This window comes from Neophocaena asiaeorientalis, unplaced genomic scaffold (assembly GCF_003031525.2).
Source record: "Neophocaena asiaeorientalis asiaeorientalis breed wild unplaced genomic scaffold, Neophocaena_asiaeorientalis_V1.1 scaffold18, whole genome shotgun sequence".
In the NCBI taxonomy this organism is placed as follows: Eukaryota; Metazoa; Chordata; class Mammalia; order Artiodactyla; family Phocoenidae; genus Neophocaena; species Neophocaena asiaeorientalis.
This window is the reverse complement of record NW_020172444.1, coordinates 519,475-537,878: the sequence shown is the minus strand read 5'-3', so window position 1 is coordinate 537,878 and position 18,404 is coordinate 519,475. Positions and strand designations below refer to the sequence as shown.

The 18,404-nt window shown below is 37.2% G+C and overlaps 1 protein-coding gene across 1 annotated transcript in view; it reads right to left on the bottom strand.

Moving 5' to 3' along the window:
* BIRC6 (baculoviral IAP repeat containing 6) overlaps positions 1-18,404 on the bottom strand; it is a 233,423-nt gene that overhangs the window by 185,388 nt on the left and 29,631 nt on the right. The window contains 6 exon segments of the mRNA XM_024732052.1: positions 1,142-1,302; positions 1,384-1,606; positions 5,766-5,848; positions 7,878-7,989; positions 11,508-11,701; positions 17,990-18,127. Of these exon segments, the coding sequence (XP_024587820.1) occupies positions 1,142-1,302; positions 1,384-1,606; positions 5,766-5,848; positions 7,878-7,989; positions 11,508-11,701; positions 17,990-18,127 (911 nt within the window).

The following is an 18,404-nucleotide window of genomic DNA, read 5'->3' as shown; positions in this document are numbered from 1 at the left end:
CGCAGGCCTCTCACTGTTGTGGCCTCTCCCGTTGCGGAGCACAGGCTCCGGATGCGCAGGCTCAACGGCCATGGCTCACAGGCCCAGCCGGTCTGCGGCATCTTCCCTGACCAGGGCACAAACCCGTGTCCCCTGCATTGGCAGGTGGACTCTCAACCACTGTGCCACCAGGGAAGCCCCTACATTACTTCTTAATGAAAGTGCATGCCACCAAATAAGCAGACTGTGAAATAAAAATGACAAATCACTGTGGTGTAACACCAATCACACATCAGTAACACAAGAAGCCCTGCAAGTGAAATGATAGATCTCAGTATACCAGGACACCTGATCAGTTACACAGGTTCCATTTCACATGGCTACCGTCAGAATCTTAAAAAGTGGTAGCTGCTATTGCTGAAAACAAGCTGAGTGGCTTATGGACCCCTTCATTCTGCCTACATTGGGAGTATCGCAAATGTTGCTCTATAATCCTACCCAGTTCAGAGTTACAACTGCAGAGCTTCTTTGGAGACAAGTAGGTAAGATGGGATTTTAATTTGACTCTCTTTCCCCCACATAGGTCAAATACAGCCACAGAAATCATCAATCTCCAGAAAAGCTGAGTAGAATAGAATCCAGCACAACAATTCTACCAGAATCTTTCCTTAGCATTAATTATTGTACCTCAACTCACTGCTGACTACTGATACATTTATTGTTTTAAATAATTAGACCACCTTGCCTAGCCATGGGTTATTTCACTATTCATTACCACTTCTATATTTTAGCTGCTAATGAAAAAAGGGGAAATGAACCAAATGATTCAACTGCTCTATGAAAAGATTTAGAAGAAGGCAAAATTACAAATCTAATCCAAGGATTTCATTTCATTATTTAGACTTTACTTTTCAATGGTGTGATTATTCCCAATTGCCATAGACTGAGATAGAAAATAAAGTATATTTTATAGACTATGTTGTTTGTGAATGACAATTTCTTTCAAGAATCAATTCTTTCAGAATTCTAACCAAACACTGAGTCTCTAATCTCTTGAGACAAACAATGTTTTCTGCCTCTTCAATTAGAATTAAGAGAATATACAATTTAGGAAAAGAAAACACTTAACTTCTATAAATATTATCAAAACAAATTTACATACCTATCTCCTTCCAATTTTGGTATATCTGAGCAACTAGAGGAGTCTTCCAGCCATGCCAAAGTTGGTCTCCTAGATTCAACTGCTGAGCTTGGTTCTCCTGAGAGAATAAGCTGTTGTACAATTGCTGGATCATATGCATTAATTTCAAACTTTAAGTGCACCTAAACAAGTAAATGAAAAGCCTAAATTTACAACCGATTTTTTCTCAATTACTAATATGTTTCTTCAAAATTAAAACATACCTTCATAAGTTTGGAAACATCCCATATACAGATCTTTCCTCGTTTCGTTGCAGCAGCTAAAAAGTGAGGGCAGCTCCCGGACCCAAAGCAAGATATTCTGTCAGTTCCATCCGTGCAAGGGAACTGCGCGGGACTTGTTGCAAGAGTGACTGACAATGGCACATTCTGTGTGTGCTCACCTTTCACAAACGGGCAGTTTGGGGAATGTCTCTCGTGTTCAGACCTTTACACAAATTAAGGAAGGGAAAGTTTACTGAACAACTAAGCTGTTAAGTGTGTACACTAAAAGAGAACTCCACGATATTTTTTCTTTAAAAAGAAAACAATTAATTGAACTTAAAGTATTCTTTAATTAAAGACTTAAATAGCAAATTGTTTCATTTTACTGAGATCACTCTAACATGTTAAACTACTCACTTTAACAGCAATTGTTCACTTTAACTGATTACAAACAAAGCCAGTCTCAGATGAAACAGAAAAATGATACAGTAAAATTTATATCATATTAATATACTGATAAAACTGTTTAATCTCCTTATATTTCTTCACACCGGTTTCCCACAGCTTTAAATAAATAAATACTTTGTTTCAGTTTAAAATTTTCTATGTATTCTACGGCATGGTGACAAAAGATAACATTACCATATTGTATATTTGAAATTTGTGAAGAGGATGTATCTTGAATTAAATATTCTTAACACACAAACACAAACTGGTAACTATTAGAGGTGATGAATATGTTAATTAACTTGATTATGGTGATCTTTTCACAATATGTATATATACTAAAACACCAGATTGTACACCTTAAATGTATGTAATTTTTACATGTCAAAGGTATCTCAATAAAGCTGTTTTTAAAATAAATAAATAAATAATCCATACGTAGATACAGACCCACCTATCTATATAAGTGGCCATAGCTGTAAAGAGCATACAGTAAAACTCTATAAATGCCATTCATACTGCAAAAAACTTTTTTAGTAAAGACCTGAAGGCAGAAAGATCTCTAGAGTATGGATAAAATAACATATATTAAAAACAGAGATATACCCTTCACATTCACTATCAGACTCCATCACACAAATAACTTTAAAGAAACTTGGATAATGTCTATAGATTGTACATTATTTCCTTCACATAAATACTTACTGAGCAAAATGAAATGGTAAATCAGTTTACTAGAAAACCCTAACATGTGTAATAAGAATAAAATACTAGGACCTCAGATCAAGATTGGTATACTGACTTAAAGAATTTTCTCAAATATTTAAAGCAGGATCAACTTAACACTTAAAAATTATCTGCCCAACTTTGTGACTACTTTATTTCTTTTTGGTTATTCTTTTATTTTTTTAAACTTTCACTAGCTGTAATTACAAGGCATTATTTGAAATGTGAGAATGCTGCCATCAAAAAAAAGAGGCTTTTTTTAAAACCCATTTTTATACTTCCATGTCAAAGAAAGGAAAGCTATACTCTGTAAAATATTCCATGGGGTATACATATTTCTTTTCACACTGCACCTACAACTTACCTATAACCATATATAAATCCTGGACACTTTACACTACACAAGGTGTCTTACGTTAATGCTTTTACATGGCATCTGCAGGCACATGATATCTGAACTGGATTCCTTCACAGCCAAACCTTAGGGTATTTTTCCTCTTTCCATCTTTCTCTCTTAACCTGAATTTTAACTTTTTAATTAAAATTTTATTTACACAACATATGACTATCTGAAATACAGCAAAAGACCCACTTCGGTTACAATATCCAACCCCAGTAATCTCCTATCCCACCTCCAGGTAACCACTATTACGAATTTACTATACTTCTAAAATATTTTTATAAGTTTATACACATACATGTACATTCAGAAAGTATGGGTTTTTTCATTTTAAATAAACAATATTATTATATGAATCATTCTACAACAGCTTTTTTTTTTTGCTCTTTTTATAAATTTATTTATTTATTTAATTTTTGGCTGCATTGGGTTTTTGCTGCTGTGCGTGGGCTTTCCCTAGTTGTGGTGAGCGGGGGCTGCTCTTTGTTAAGGTGCGCAGCTTCTCACTGCGGTGGCTTCTCTTGTTGCGGAGCACGGGCACCAGGCGCGCAGGCTTCAGTAGTTGTGGCACATGGACTCAGTAGTTGTGGCGCCCGGGCTTAGCTGCTCTGCGGCATGTGGGATCTTCCCGGACCAGGGCTTGAACCCGTGTCCCCTGCATTGGCAGGCGGATTCTTAACCACTTTGCCACCAGGGAAGTCCCTACAACAGCTTTCTTGATACAATAACATATCTAAAAGGTACTGGTGATTAACAGAGAGCTAACTGTTCATTCCTTTAACTGTTGGATCATAGTCAATTACATGAATATATTTTACTTAGGTAGTTCCCTCCTGAGAGGCATGTAAGATTTTCCAGTTTTTCACTACCATGACCATTTTGCACCTCCTTGCATATAAGAGCAATTAATTCTCTAGTGTAAATTAGAAGTGGAACTGCTAGATAATAAGGGGCCCATTTTATTTTATTTTTTTTAAGTTCAATCTCCCTCCAAAGTGGCTCTATCAACTCCCACCATCAAAATATGAGTCCCATCGTCCCCTAAAAATGAAAAATCTTCATTCTATTCCTCCTTTCAGATTCAGAAGGTACACAGGCTCAGTTCCCCAGCCCCCATCAATCCCATTCCCTCTATCCATTTGGAGCACTGGCCCTAGGCCCTCAGAGACTCTACCAACTGCTTAAGCATTTGAGGAATCTTGAATCCCGGGGCAAAGAAAAGGTAGAACCCTTGATTTCCTGACCATAGCAAGAAAAGACGGGTTTTAAACAGCCCAAGTTGGAAATCTGAATCAACTTTACCACAGAAAAATATTCATGAATAAAGATACATTCTATAATGTTATGGTATAATTTTTCAGGTGTGGGTTAAATAACTTTCTGAGGATCAGCCTAAGAAACTAAAATATACGTGTTAAAATGGTTGCTATATATATAAAGATGGTTTCATGGGGAAAAGACTAAATTCCAAACAGAACCTTAACCTAAACTGGAAATTGCTCATACTCAACTCTCAGTCAGCAGACGCAATTTCAGTTTTTCATATTTTCAGTATTTCCCACTGCAACCTGGAATCCACATGCACACTCTAATAGGCTTTAGCAAGTTCACACCAGCTGATTAACGTTCAGAGATCTCGAACTAATTATAGTACAAAATAAGTGGTATATCTTAAAACCAAATCCTGGCTCCATGACTTACTAGCCAAATGCTCTTCACCAAATTTTATTTTTTTTTATTTTAAAATGGTATAATAATTCTTATCTCATAGAGTGACTATGGATTAAACTGGAGAATATTCTCAATTCCCTCCTATAAAATGGAGATGATAATAATACCTAACTCATAAAGCTAATGTGAGAATTAAATGAGTTAAAAATATATAAAATGTGTAGGATGGTACCTAGTAAACCATATTATACAAATATTTGCTATTATTATTACTTTATTTATTTATTTATTTATTTTTGGCTGTGTTGGGTCTTCGTTGCTGCGTGCGGGCTTTCTCTAGTTGCGGCGAGCAGGGGCTACTCTTCGTTGCACTGCGCAGGCTTCTCACTGTAGTGGCTTCTCTTGTTGCAGAGCACGGGCTCTAGGCGTGGAGGCTTCAGCAGTTGTGGCATGTGGGCTCAGTAGTTGTGGCTCATCGGCTCTAGAGCACAGGCTCAGTAGTTGTGGAGCACAGGCTTCGTTGCTCCACGGCATGTTGGATCTTCCCGGACCAGGGCTTGAACCCACGTCCCCTGCACTGGCAGGCAGATTCTTAACCACTGTGCCACCAGGGAAGTCCCACTATTTCTATTAATAGGGCCTCAGAGTAGTTATTTCTAAAAATGAGGTTCCAATACATGAGCTCTATTGTTTAACCAAGTTCTAAACTTTCATGCACTAGAATTCAAAACCACCACAGACTCCCTAGAATTACTTCAAAATTAGAAATGCAAATCATAAAGGCCCTCCTCCGTGCATTCTCTATTGATGACCTGCCCTCAAAAGAACAAGGCTAAACTGCTGAATTTAATCATGCTTTTTAAACTTATTTTATCATAGCCTTCTAGTTTTCAGTCAGAGTCTAGTTCCATTCTTTGGCACTTCTCCCATGTACACATCTTGGAAAGTTACACATTAGAGATCCTGTACGCCAAGTGATATGACAGAGCATAGACAGCATTACCTCATTCTCTTAGGACAGAGGCAAAAATATAGATGACAAAAGGCAAGAATATTAATATACAGATATCAGAAAAATAAAATTTAGAAGCACATTTATAGAACTTAGCCTATTACATTCAGAAATATCAAAACTCACCAAGGTTCATCAGTAGGTTCCCAACAGACGAGACATACACTACAAGTAAAACACATGGCTCTATCATCTCCAGATGAGGCAGGCTGCAAATTTATAAAGAAGACAGAAAAGGTTTATCAATATTAAAATTGCTTAATAAAAACTCTTCTAAATAAGTTCATAATTTTAGGTAAAATTCCATATTGAGGAAAAGAAAATTAGCCTATACTATTAGGCCTCAACAATATACTTTTAATCCCCAAATGTTTATAAATTTGCTGCCCTATTTGAAAAATTATGTTTCATCAGCAAATGACCACTAAATCAAATATGGAGACACACACATCCTCAATCTCTGATCTAGCATCTTCTAATTGTATTACTAAAGTATTTTAAATATAGTTAAGTATATGAAAGGAAATTGTCTAACAGGTTTATTATTAAAAACTGAATTCTATACTACTACATAGGAAAGGGCAAGTAAAAAGGAAAAGCAAACTAGTGAACGTAATTAAGGTAACATTCTTTAAGTAAGACACGTATGACAAAATGACATTTATATATATATAAAATCTAAATCTGAACTGAAATATACCTCTAAAAACTAATATTAATATTTTTGAATACTTACTCTACTTAGCACTTAGTATGTCTACAGGTGTAAATATATTTTTTAGAAGACTGAGAATAATCAGCACCTAATACAGGTAGAAGATTCTAGAAAACCTATGATTTGATCTTTGCAAAAATGGAATACAGGGACTTCCCTGGTGGTCCAGTGGTTAAGACTCCGTGCTTCCAATGCAGGGGGCATGGGTTCAATCCCTGGTAAGGGAACTAAGATCCCACAAGCCGCATGGTGCGGCCAAAAGGGGAAAAAAAAAAAAAAAAAGGAATACAATGAACAAGAGCTCAACAGAAAAAATATCAAGGTATCACCTAACAGACTGTTTTAGGAAATGACACCAAATAAGAAAAAGATAACTTATTAGGAAAAATAGTCCTTATTCAATCCTTAACTTAGGAAAACATATTCAGTGATTTTAATATTAGCCAGTCCCCAGATAAATCTATCTTTAACTGGAAATTTGACAAACTCTGAATAAAATCTTCAAATATATATGGTTTTCTGATTTAATCCTAGTTTAAGATACTTCAAGAACACTTCGGGATAACAAAAGAATAATCACTCTTAAGATTCTTTATGACAGTAACGTCAATGTATTCAAAGTTTAATTTAGTTCTAAAATTAAATATGCATGTTTTATGTAAACTGACATGTAATTATTAGATTTCTCAGCTTCTTTAGCAATGGCAAAACAGTGGTAGGCCAGTCTACATTATTCAGCTGAAGTTTCCTTTAACTGGTTTATTATGCCTATCTAAACTCATTTTTCTTAACTTCCTCTACTTTAGCTCCACAAAGCTTTCTATAATGTCCCATTCTCATGTCTTATTGTCACACTCATCCTTACCTGTACACCCTCCCCTTTTCCTACATAAAACCATGACTATTTTCCCTGATTAATTCTTTCTCTTTCTAAATAATTTCTTAATCAATTCTTCAATACATATGCATTCAAGTCACACTGTACTACCCACAATGCTGCTTCCATAGTTACCTAATATATGGGTAATTTTTAACCCCAATAAAATTAAAATTTCAAGAATAACTGCAATGTATTGCTGTTATTGCATTACCCTAACATGTACTACTCTGTTATGAATACGTAAGTCAAAACTGAAAATAAACACACACCCAGAGAGAACACTTCTCAAGACACAAATCTGGAGAATACTGCCTGCTCGTTGATTAACTGTATACGTAAACATATTATGTATATCATACTTATATATAATCTGAAAGAAAATAGTTGTAAAGCATTCTCAGTTACTGGTTACTTTTTTTCTTTTAATGTTTTCCCCTTTCATACACAGTATGTGACATAGGAAACAGCCAGTCAGTATTAAGATCAAAGGTGTAAGAACAAAACTCACATTACATACATACACACAAGCACAGAGCCTGGGTGCATAAAATAGTATAATGACTGAAAAAGTATTAAAATGTTGACAATTTCACTAAAGGCTACAAAGTCATATTGCAAAGAAATTTTTGACAGCCTTATTTACCTGATGATAAAATCCAGCTTGAGCCATGGGATCTGGCTGTGCCCATCTATAGCCTACATGAGGCCATGAGGTAAACGTCTCCCGTCTGTTAGCTTCACTATACATCAATGATCTAAAAGTAAACAAACTTTATGTAACCGAAGTTAGGCATCAAATTACAGTGACACTACTATCTACCACTGAAGAAAAAAGTTTACTGGATTATCAACAAAAACTGGGAATGTCTAATTACCAATTCAAATTTGTATTTTAAATTAAAAATGATCAGTTTTAGGAACTTCCCTTGAACAGAGTAGGGAAAAAAGAAACAGGATAAGATAGCTACAACTGATAAACAATTCCCGGGGAGATTAAATTAACCAATGTTGCATAATTAGCAATCAGAGAGCAGAAAATCTGAAAATGTAGAGGCAGAGAACCCTACACTTTCATCATGTGACAAGTTTTGCAAAAATGGATAAAACTACAACCAAAGGAATGGTAGTTTTATCTCAACCATATTGAGAAAGTATATTCTATTTTAATTTTTTTTTTTTTTAAGTAGAAAGCAATTTATATGTTCTTTCTCCAGAGGAATCCTTTTCCAGGAAACTTGTACTCTCCAGGGAATTGTCAAAAAAAAAGAAATCTTCACATATGTTTTCATTAAAATACATTAGCTCACTAAGAGTAAACCTGTAACAATACTAGAGTATCTTTTTAAAGGAGACTACCAAAATTAGAAGAAGTCCAAACAGCTTCAAATAAGAAAGGACTGATAAGCAGAGTTTCCTCTTCCTAACACAGAAGGGCAACTGATTTTTAAAAAGAGAGAGAAAGTGGTAAAGGCCATCACAAAGAGACCAGAAAAATACTTTTCTTTAAATTCTTCCCTTAAATTAGTACATGGTTTCCTATAATATTGCTAGAGAGCTTTAGGTTTAACTCATAGTTGTGTTCTGATTTGAAAAAAAAGAAAAACAGGCACTTTGCTGGTGGTGCAGTGGTTAAGAATCTACCTGCCAATGCAGGGGACACAGGTTCAATCCCTGGTCCGGGAAGATCCCACATATTGTGGAGAAACTAAGCCCATGCACCACAACTATTGGGCCTGCACTCTAGAGCCCACAAGCCACAACTACTGAGCCTGTGCACCCCAACTACTGAAGCCCATGCACCCTAGAGCCCGTGCACAGCAACTACTGAGCCCATGTGCTGCAACTACTGAAGCCTGCGCACTCTAGGGCCTGTGTGCCACAACTACTGAGCCCGTGTGCTACAACTACTGAAGCCCACAAACCTAGAGCCTGTGCACTGCAAAAAGAGAAGCCACCACAATGAGAAGCCCATGCAATGAAGAGTAGTCCCCGCTCACTGCAACTAGAGAAAGCCCTCACGCAGCAACAAAGATCCAACACAGCCAAAAGTAAATAAAATTTAAAAAAAATAAAAATTAAAAAAAAATTGTTGAGTTAGAAAAGTTTTATCATCTACAGGCTATAGATGTCTTCAAAGATCTGTGTCAGTCTCAAAACAGAAACCTATCCATTTAGTTATATTACCAAACAAAACAGCAATAGCATCCAGTAGACCCTTACTCAAACCTCCAACAGAGTTCATCAAGGTTTTCATAAGGTTCCTAGATTCATATTTAATGAAATAAACACCACACGCTATATCAAAATTAATACTTTGAGACATTTTAACACCTCCAGAAACACTGAAAATCCCATCTAATGAATGCATTTTCTAAAATAAACCATTTATGACAGCTTGCACTGAGTTCTTCAGATACTCTCCTACTGATTGCAAAGAAAATAGCTCTGAAATTATAATCTCAAGATAGGCATGGCTCTCAGATAGGAAACATTTATTCTAAATACATACTTTTCCTTTTTCTCCCCCTCTCCGGACATATTCCAAAGAACATTTTAATGATAGCCACAGCACATATCATCTGACAGTTATTAAAAATGAAAGTCTCCACATTTTGCCCAAAAGTTAGAGATAGCAATATTACTATGGAATACAAAAATTCTTCCCAAATGTTAACAACCAAGAGAAGTTATGTACATAATAATAAAATCACTTAACAAAAAAAGGGCAATTGATTAAGCAGTTTCAGTTTACAAAAGGATAAACTAATAAATATCGCAAACTAATATAAGAGCTATACAGGAATTCCCTGGCTGCCCGGTGGTTGAGACTCCGTGCTTTTGCTGCCGGAGGCCCGGATTCAATCCCTGGTCAGAGAACTGGGATCCCACAAGCCGCACAGTGCAGCTGGCGGGAGGGCGGGGGACGGGGGGAGCAATACTTAATAGAAGTTAAAGGTTAACTCATTCAGTAATATTTTTGCTACATCAGCATGTACTCTTTATAAATGTACTTCAGAAAACAGCATAGGCAGTTACAATTCACATTCAATGAAGAAGTGAAAATGTAAAATGCTACATGGAAAGGGAAATGTGAACTTATCAAAACTGCTAAATTTAATATTTCATTAAAGCATTTCTAAACTTCAGTACTGACAAATTTTATTTCAAAAACAAATCATTTAAGTTTTTCAATGAATGCATTACTGACTTTTTAGCTAGTTTTATACAAAGCAGAACTCCAATAAATCTCTAGTGAAGAAAATAATGATTGAGGTATGGTTTTTTATAATACTGTTTAAATCCAGGGCAGGCAGCATAAAAATCTTAATTCAAAATTGCCCTAGAAAAACAAAAACAGGGCTTCCCTGGTGGCACAGTGGTTGAGAGTCCGCCTGCCGATGCAGGGGACACGGGTTCTTGCCCCTGTCTGGGAAGATCCCACATGCCGCGGAGTGGCTGGGCCCGTGAGCCATAGCATCTGAGCCTGCGCGTCCGGAGCCTGTGCTCCGCAACGGGAGAGGGCACAACAGTGAGAGGCCCGTGTATGGCAAAAAAAAAAAAAAAAGAAAGAAAGAAAAAAACAAACAAACAAAAAAACCACAAAATTGCCAACTGCTTTTTTTTTTTTTCTTGCAGTACGCGGACCTCTCACTGTTGGCGCCTCTCCCGTTGCGGAGCACAGGCTCCGGACGCGCAGGCTCAGATGCTATGGCTCACGGGCCCAGCCACTCCGCGGCATGTGGGATCTTCCCAGACCGGGGCACGAACCCGTGTCCCCTACATCGGCAGGCGGACTCTCAACCACTGCACAACCAGGGAAGCCCATCCCTAACTGCTTTTTTAACTCTGTTCATTTTTTAAGTAGGAAATAATATATGGCTCTTTTATTCAGATTCTGGCAGTCTTTTAACTTACCAAAATTTATGCCAAAGGTCACAAAATTTCATCAAGGCAAAATAATTCATATATATTGAATAATTATAATATTTTTAAGTTGACTCAAATATTTACTAAGCAAGTACAAAGATGGAATTTTAAAAACATAGTTTCATAATCCCTTTAAATACTTTCCAGGCACCAAAAGAAATTGTTTAACAAGTCAAGGAGTAGTTTACTTCACTTCAGTATTTTAAGAGAAATAAAAATCTGAGTGGTTTTCAAAAATATTTTGAAATTTTTTAAATCATAATCAAATTTTACAGTTATTCTTTGTTAATCAAAAAACTTATCAATTCAATCTCACTGTCACATCTTTTTATAAGCAAGGTCATACCTGTCCACAGAACGACCTGGCCCCACCCCAAGTTCTGGACGTGCACTAGGTAAGAGGTAAGACAATCTGTCCATCACTGAGGATGCCACAGGTAAGGCAGCAATATTTTGATTTATTTTCTTAAGTTCATTCACAATGGCACTGGCAATAGACTTCAACACATGATGAGGAAGATGAAATGTAACTGTGGCCCACTGAAAGAAAACAGGAGTGTAAGCAAAGGAAAACATACTCAATAGTTTTCACCAAAACCATGACTTATACATTATAAGATAAAGAACTATTTACAGTCTCAAGTGAGTTTACTCCATTAATTTATCATTTAAAGTAAGAACCTGCAACTACATAAAAAATGAAACTAACCATCCTGAAAAAGAAAGTTTAGAACCAAATGGTAGCACATCTTCTTACATATCTCATCCACAATTAAGGAGAACTAAAATCATCTGTAGTGAGAAGCTGCTGCATAGCACAAGGAGATCAGCTCAACGTTTTCTGATGACCTAGAGGGGTGGGATAGGGAGGGAGGGAGGGAACTCAAGAGGGAGGGGATATGGGGATATGTGTATACATACAGCTGATTCACTTTGTTGTACAGCAGAAACTAACACAACATTGTAAAGCAATTATACTCCAATAAAGATGTAAAAATAAATAAATTAAAATTTTAAATAAATAAAATCATCTGTCATTTTTCACATTCCTCCAGCACATACACAATGTTAAACATAGACTAGGCACTTAAGTATCTCCACTCATAAATATATAGCTGTACAATTCATCGCTGCTGGGTTACACGAAGATTTACTTCAGATGTTGTATTTTTTGTTGTCACCATAATTCAGCAAAGTATCTAAAGCATAGACCTTATTGTCACACAGACTTGGATTCTAAGCCCAGCTTCTCCATCAACCATGAGACCCTAGTCAAATTAACTTCAATTTCCTGCTTCTGTGAAATGGGAAAAAACAAATACCTATTCACATAATGTTTTTACAAGAGTTCAAGTGAGGACTGGTACAGTGTCTAACAGAGTAAGCCTTCAATAAATGTTAACTACAATTATTTAATATTAAAATAATTACTTAAGAAGTTAGACTGAAAAAAATGCTAAGTATTAATCTCCAAGAGAAATAAGTCTATAAAGTAATTTCATCTTTATATCCTGTTCCTGCTTGCCTATGAATGGTTTCCATTCTGTCTAATACACTCTAGGCAGCCTACTAAATTACTACTTATCTATATTACTGGAAAAACTTGTGGCCAGAAACATGACTTCCATTACCTAAGAAACAGAGAGAGAGAAGCTCTTACTTTGTTTCTAGACCTAATCTGCTCATAGACCCAGAGCCTCTTGGTTGAAAGGGAGGCCAAATCCCCTTGAGAAAGGATCCTGTAACAATGCCCCAACTCTACACTGTAAATCATACTCCAAGCCTTCCCCAAAGGCACCTGTGGACATTCACTGTAGTCACTGTGCACTAGGCAAGAGAAAATATTGTGATCTTTCAGGCATCACAAGATAGTAACACTGAACTGACCTAAAACATCACTGTGGTCCACTAGTGAAAGTGGGGACATGATGGTGAAGTGATTGATGGAATTTTGGCCCAAAGCTGTCTCAATGAGCTCTGTGGATCCCCAGACCTATCTTGCAGCTATTTCTCTACTTCCCAAATGTACAACTGGAAGAGAAACAGAATAGGCAACTAGAAAAATTCCGACACTGTTTCTCTGATCCTCTTGGAGTACTACTAAAGTAAGAAAGGCCAAGTGGAAGCCCCTAGAACTTCCTTTTTTTTCTACAAAGCTACTAAACAAAAGCAATGCCACATCCTGAGGAAATTTCTGAGATTAATGTCACTATACTAGACCTGAAAGATACAGGGGTAATCAAATTATCTCGTCTCCATTTAACTGACCTATTTGGCTCATGCAAACGTAAATGGATCTTGAAGAATGACTATGGACTGTAAAATCAGGTGATGACTTCAACTGTAGCTACTGTTCCAGATGAGATATTTTTACTGAAGCAAATCAACAAATCCCTTGATATTTTTTGTAGGCAGCTACAATTCTGTCAAATACTTTTTTGTCTATACTAATTTTTAGGGCCATCCAAAAGTAGACTGCTTCTATCTGGCAGAAACAATAAATCTGCAGTCTTACCCTAGGACTCATGCTCTTTACCATAATCTAGTCTGTAGAGATCCTGATCAGCCTAACATCCTGCAGATCACCACCTTGGTCTACTACATTAGTAACATCACACTAACTGGTCCAGATGAGGGGGAAGTAGCAAGGAACTTAAATGCCTTAGTAAGACACATGCAAGCCAGAGAGAATCAATAATCCCCAGAAAAACTCAGGGTCCTAAAATCTCTTTGAAGTTTCTAAAGGTCCAGTAGCCTGGGCATGTCAGGATATTTCCTCCAAGGTGAAAGATAAGTTACTATAACTTGTAAAGGCAAACAATGAAAAGAGGCACAATGCTCGGTGGGCCTAAGTGGATTTTGGACCCCAGCGTTCAGCATATTTGAGTATGCTGCTCTAACTCAATTACCAAATAATACATAAGGCACAAGAAGCTCTGTAGCATGTCCAGGCTGAATTGCAAGATGCTCTACCACTTGTAACTTGTGAGCATATTCAATGACACTAGAAGTGTCTGCCGCAAGTAAAGATCCTATCAGGAGTCTCTGGGACAATCACGTAGCAGAACGCTAGGGCAAAGCCATGCCCGCTCCTGTAAATAACTCTTCTCCTTTTGAGAAACAGCTCCTGGCTTCTTAGTAGTCCCTGACAGAAATACCTACCCATGAGACAAATGTCTAAGCAATCAGAGTTGTTCACCACAAACTAGGTGCTATCTGACACACCAAACCATAATACTGGGTATAAGTGGTTTATAAGAAATCAGTCTTGAGAAATCCAAAAGGCAATTCAATTTTGGACCAGTTGAATAATTGAGTAGCTCACATTTCCACAATATCTACTCTTTATGACTCCTTTCTCATTCCACATTGATGGCTTCAGAGGGAACTCCTTATGATGAGATAACTGAGGAAGAAAACCTTTAGCTGTGACATACAGATGGTTCTGCACATTATGTTGGTACCATCCCTAAGTGGATGGCTGCAGCATCACAGTCCCAATCAGGACAGTGGTGAAGGTGAAATCTCAGTGGTCAGAACTTCAACCAGTTCATTTGGCTGTTCTCTTTGTCTGGACTGAGAGTTGGCCAGAAGTAAAGGTCCTCAATGATTAATGAACAGTAGGTAATGTTTTGGCTAGATGTTCAGGAATTCCGAAGGATCAGGATTGGAAGACTGTTAACAAGGAAGTCAACGGTTAAAGTCTTTGGAAGGACCTCTCAAAAATAAACAGAGTGTGAAAATATTTGTGAAATACGTGAATGCTCATCAAAAGGCATCCACTCTAGAGGAAATGGGCAAATTATACACACTATACGAATGTCACTCACCCTCTGGCCATAGCCACTCCAGTGCTTGCTCAATGGACCTGTATGCAAAGTGCCATGGCAACGGAGACAGAGGGTATGCACAGACCCAACATTAACTTCCTCTCAACAGGACTGAGCAGGCTAACGGCAGGTTAACCTGCCAGTGGCAAATACCAAAGCTGAGGCACCAATATGACACCATTTTCCAGAAGAAACAGCCAACTATCTGATTGCAGGTTGATTACATTGGATTCCTTCAGTCACAGGCTGGGTAGCAATTTGTCTTCACTGTAACAGACACGTGTTCTGGATGTGCATTTGTATGTTCTGCCCACAATGCTCTGCCATAATATTATACCACTACTGTGGACTAACAGAAGGGCTTACGTACCAACAAAGTATTCCATACAACTTTGCTTTTTGCTTCTGACCAAGAAAGCACTTCAAAGGAAAAAAACAAAAAAGGCAGCAACGGGCGCTTGCCCATGAGACTGACTGGTCTTACCAGGGTATCATACAGAAGGAGCTGACCTGACAGAAAAGTGTGATGCCTTACCAAAGACTCATCTTCAGTACTAACTGAGAGAGACATCTGAAAGTCTGGAGTTCTACCTTACAGGATTATGTGTATGCTTTCAATCGGCAAAAAACACATGACACAGCTTCTCCTAGCAGGGTTGCTATTATACGTAATAATCCATTCACAGACTTTTTTTTTAAGCTTTAGGCTCTAGAGGTCTTGTGTCAAGGAAGGAATGTTCCACCAAGGGTACAATGGTTCCATTGAATTAGGTATTGATACTGCTACCCAGCAATTTTGGGTTCCTCTTGTCACTGAATCATCAGGCAAAGAAGGTGGTTATTCTACTGGTTGGTATGATGAAAACCGATAAACACAGGGAAATTGGATTGATGCTAAATAACAGGAGCAAGGAGAACTTAATTACAATCCAGGAGATTCTCTAGGGTGCCTCTAAGCTCTTCCACATCTAATAGTAACAGTGAAAAGACAATTACAACTTAACACAGTACCACAGAAGATTTGGATCCTGCAAGAGTGAAGCCTTGAGTCACCTGACCATGTAAAGACACCTGACCAGTTGAGGTGCTGGCTGAGGACAAAGGGAATACGGAATAGGTAGGAGAAGAAAGAGGCTGTAAATATCAAATATATCCTCTTGATATTACAGACCATTATAGAACTGAGGGATACAGCAACTATGTATATTTTCTTCCCTTATTACATAAATGATAGATGGATATATATTTAGATAGATACAGACACAGAGAGATACATTATTTTACGTAAGAATTTTTGTTGTAGTTAATTTAGTCTTTAGGTAGCACGGTCCTGTTACCTAAACGCTTGAAACTATAAATTTTAGGAGTAGTTAGTATCACCTAGGGATGGATAAAATATCTGTTGGAACTTTGTGTCTGTTCTGGGGACGGGGAGAGAATATCTTCATTTGTAAAAAGGAACAGTACGTCTTGTTAAGTAAAAGCATAATATTTTTGTTGTATGAAAGTTCAAACACATATAGATGGTATGTATGGAGATGCAGAGTGGCCAAAGGAGTGGCATGTGCCAGTTATTAAACTACTGTCTCTCGGGTCCAAACCTACCCTTTTCTTTCTTCTCCATCATGTTTGGGCTGGGATTCTGTAAACTATTATTTCTTCTTTGCCAACCAGTTTCCTGGCTGTTAAGTTCTGACACAAGGAACACGGGGTGGAACCTGGAAAGCGTGATGCGGGGAGAAAGACCTGCTCCTGCTATTACTCGTCATTACCATCAGTATTGTTTTAGCGAAGGACCTGGTGGCAGCACTTGATCCTTCTGGTCTTTAGAGGTTTTTTGTTTTGTTTTCTTAGCATTCCCAGGACCAGTTTCACAGAGCTCCCTCAGAGACACTAACATTAGCCTAGTAGCATCTGTCTTCAGAAATCTGAGGCTCAGTTCATCAAGTTCCAATCTCCAAGCTCCTGAGGTACCTACTGGATAACAGCTCCTCCTCAGAAGTCTGAGACCCAGACCCATGGGGCCTATTCTCTAAGTTTTTAAGTATCTAGGTTCTAAAAATCCTAAGCTCTTGTTCCTTCAGACTGAGGTGAGTGCTGATTCCCATAGTTACCATCTGTGTATTACCTCAGGGTTTCCTTTTTGCTTTTTCAGTTCTCGTACACATATTACGTCAATTCCTTACAATAAATTCTCTCTGTTGAAATACACAGTATGATCTCTGTTTTACTAAATAAAAATGTCCCATCAATGGAATAAGGGTTCATAAAATCATGGTAAATCTATAAAAATAAACTTCAATGTAAATATTAGGAAGAATACAGATGATCTATGAGGACTGATATGAAAAGATACTCAAGATACATCCTTCAATGAAAAAAAGCATGGTATATGCTATAATCTGAATGTTTGTGTCCCCCCAAAATTCACCTGTTGAAATTCTAACCCCCAAAGGGGAGGGTTATTAGTAAGTAGGGCATTTGGGAGGTACTTAAGTCATGAGGGTGGAGTCCTCTTTATAAAAGAGGTTCCAGAGAGATCCCTTGCCTTTTCCACCATGTAAGGACACAGTGAGAAGGTACCAGCTATGACCCAGGAAGAAGGACTTCACCAGAAGAAATATCACTCAGTCGGTGGTATTCCGTTATAGCAGCCCAAACAGACCAAGACAGTACGTCACAATATTTTAGTATAATTTCAACTGTACTCGAGAAAAAGATATTTATAGATGCAAAAGTTATTTTTAGGTAAATAGCTTTTACCTTCTACCTTTTATACCTTCAGTATAAAAATTGTATATGTACTACATTTACAACTTAGGAAAGATGTTAAAAGAAAAACACAGAAAAATTAATGAAATATATCCAAGGATTTAATTCAAAGCACCATCTCCCACAGACATCCTTAGTCATCAGTGTGCGGAGGACAGAGAAAGGCAAAAGTATAGAGGTGTTCTTTCTATTACAACCCCAAACAAAGTTTTTTTTAACTTCTTACCTTAGCAACTTTGTGGTTTGCTGCAGTCTCATGAGATGTATTTTTCAAACCATCTTTGAGCTGTGTGATGAACAAATCGTAACCCTCCGTACTAGAAATATCTACCTTTTCTAAACATGCAGATAAGAGCTGTTGTGCCTAAATAAAAGAGATGACCACAAAAAATTAACCACAACCAAAAATGTTAAATTCAGATTCTTATACAAATATTTTAATTCTGATAGGTACTATACTAAAGCTTCCTACTTTTACATTTTTTAAACAAACTTAGTTAAATCAAATAATGACTTGAAGGGCTGTTACAAAATTAAATGAGATAAAGCAACATATTCAGTGTAGTACCACATAGTAAAGTTTTAGTACATAGAAGCTTTTATAAACCAAAGCAAGATAGAAAAAACTGGCTAAGCTGAAA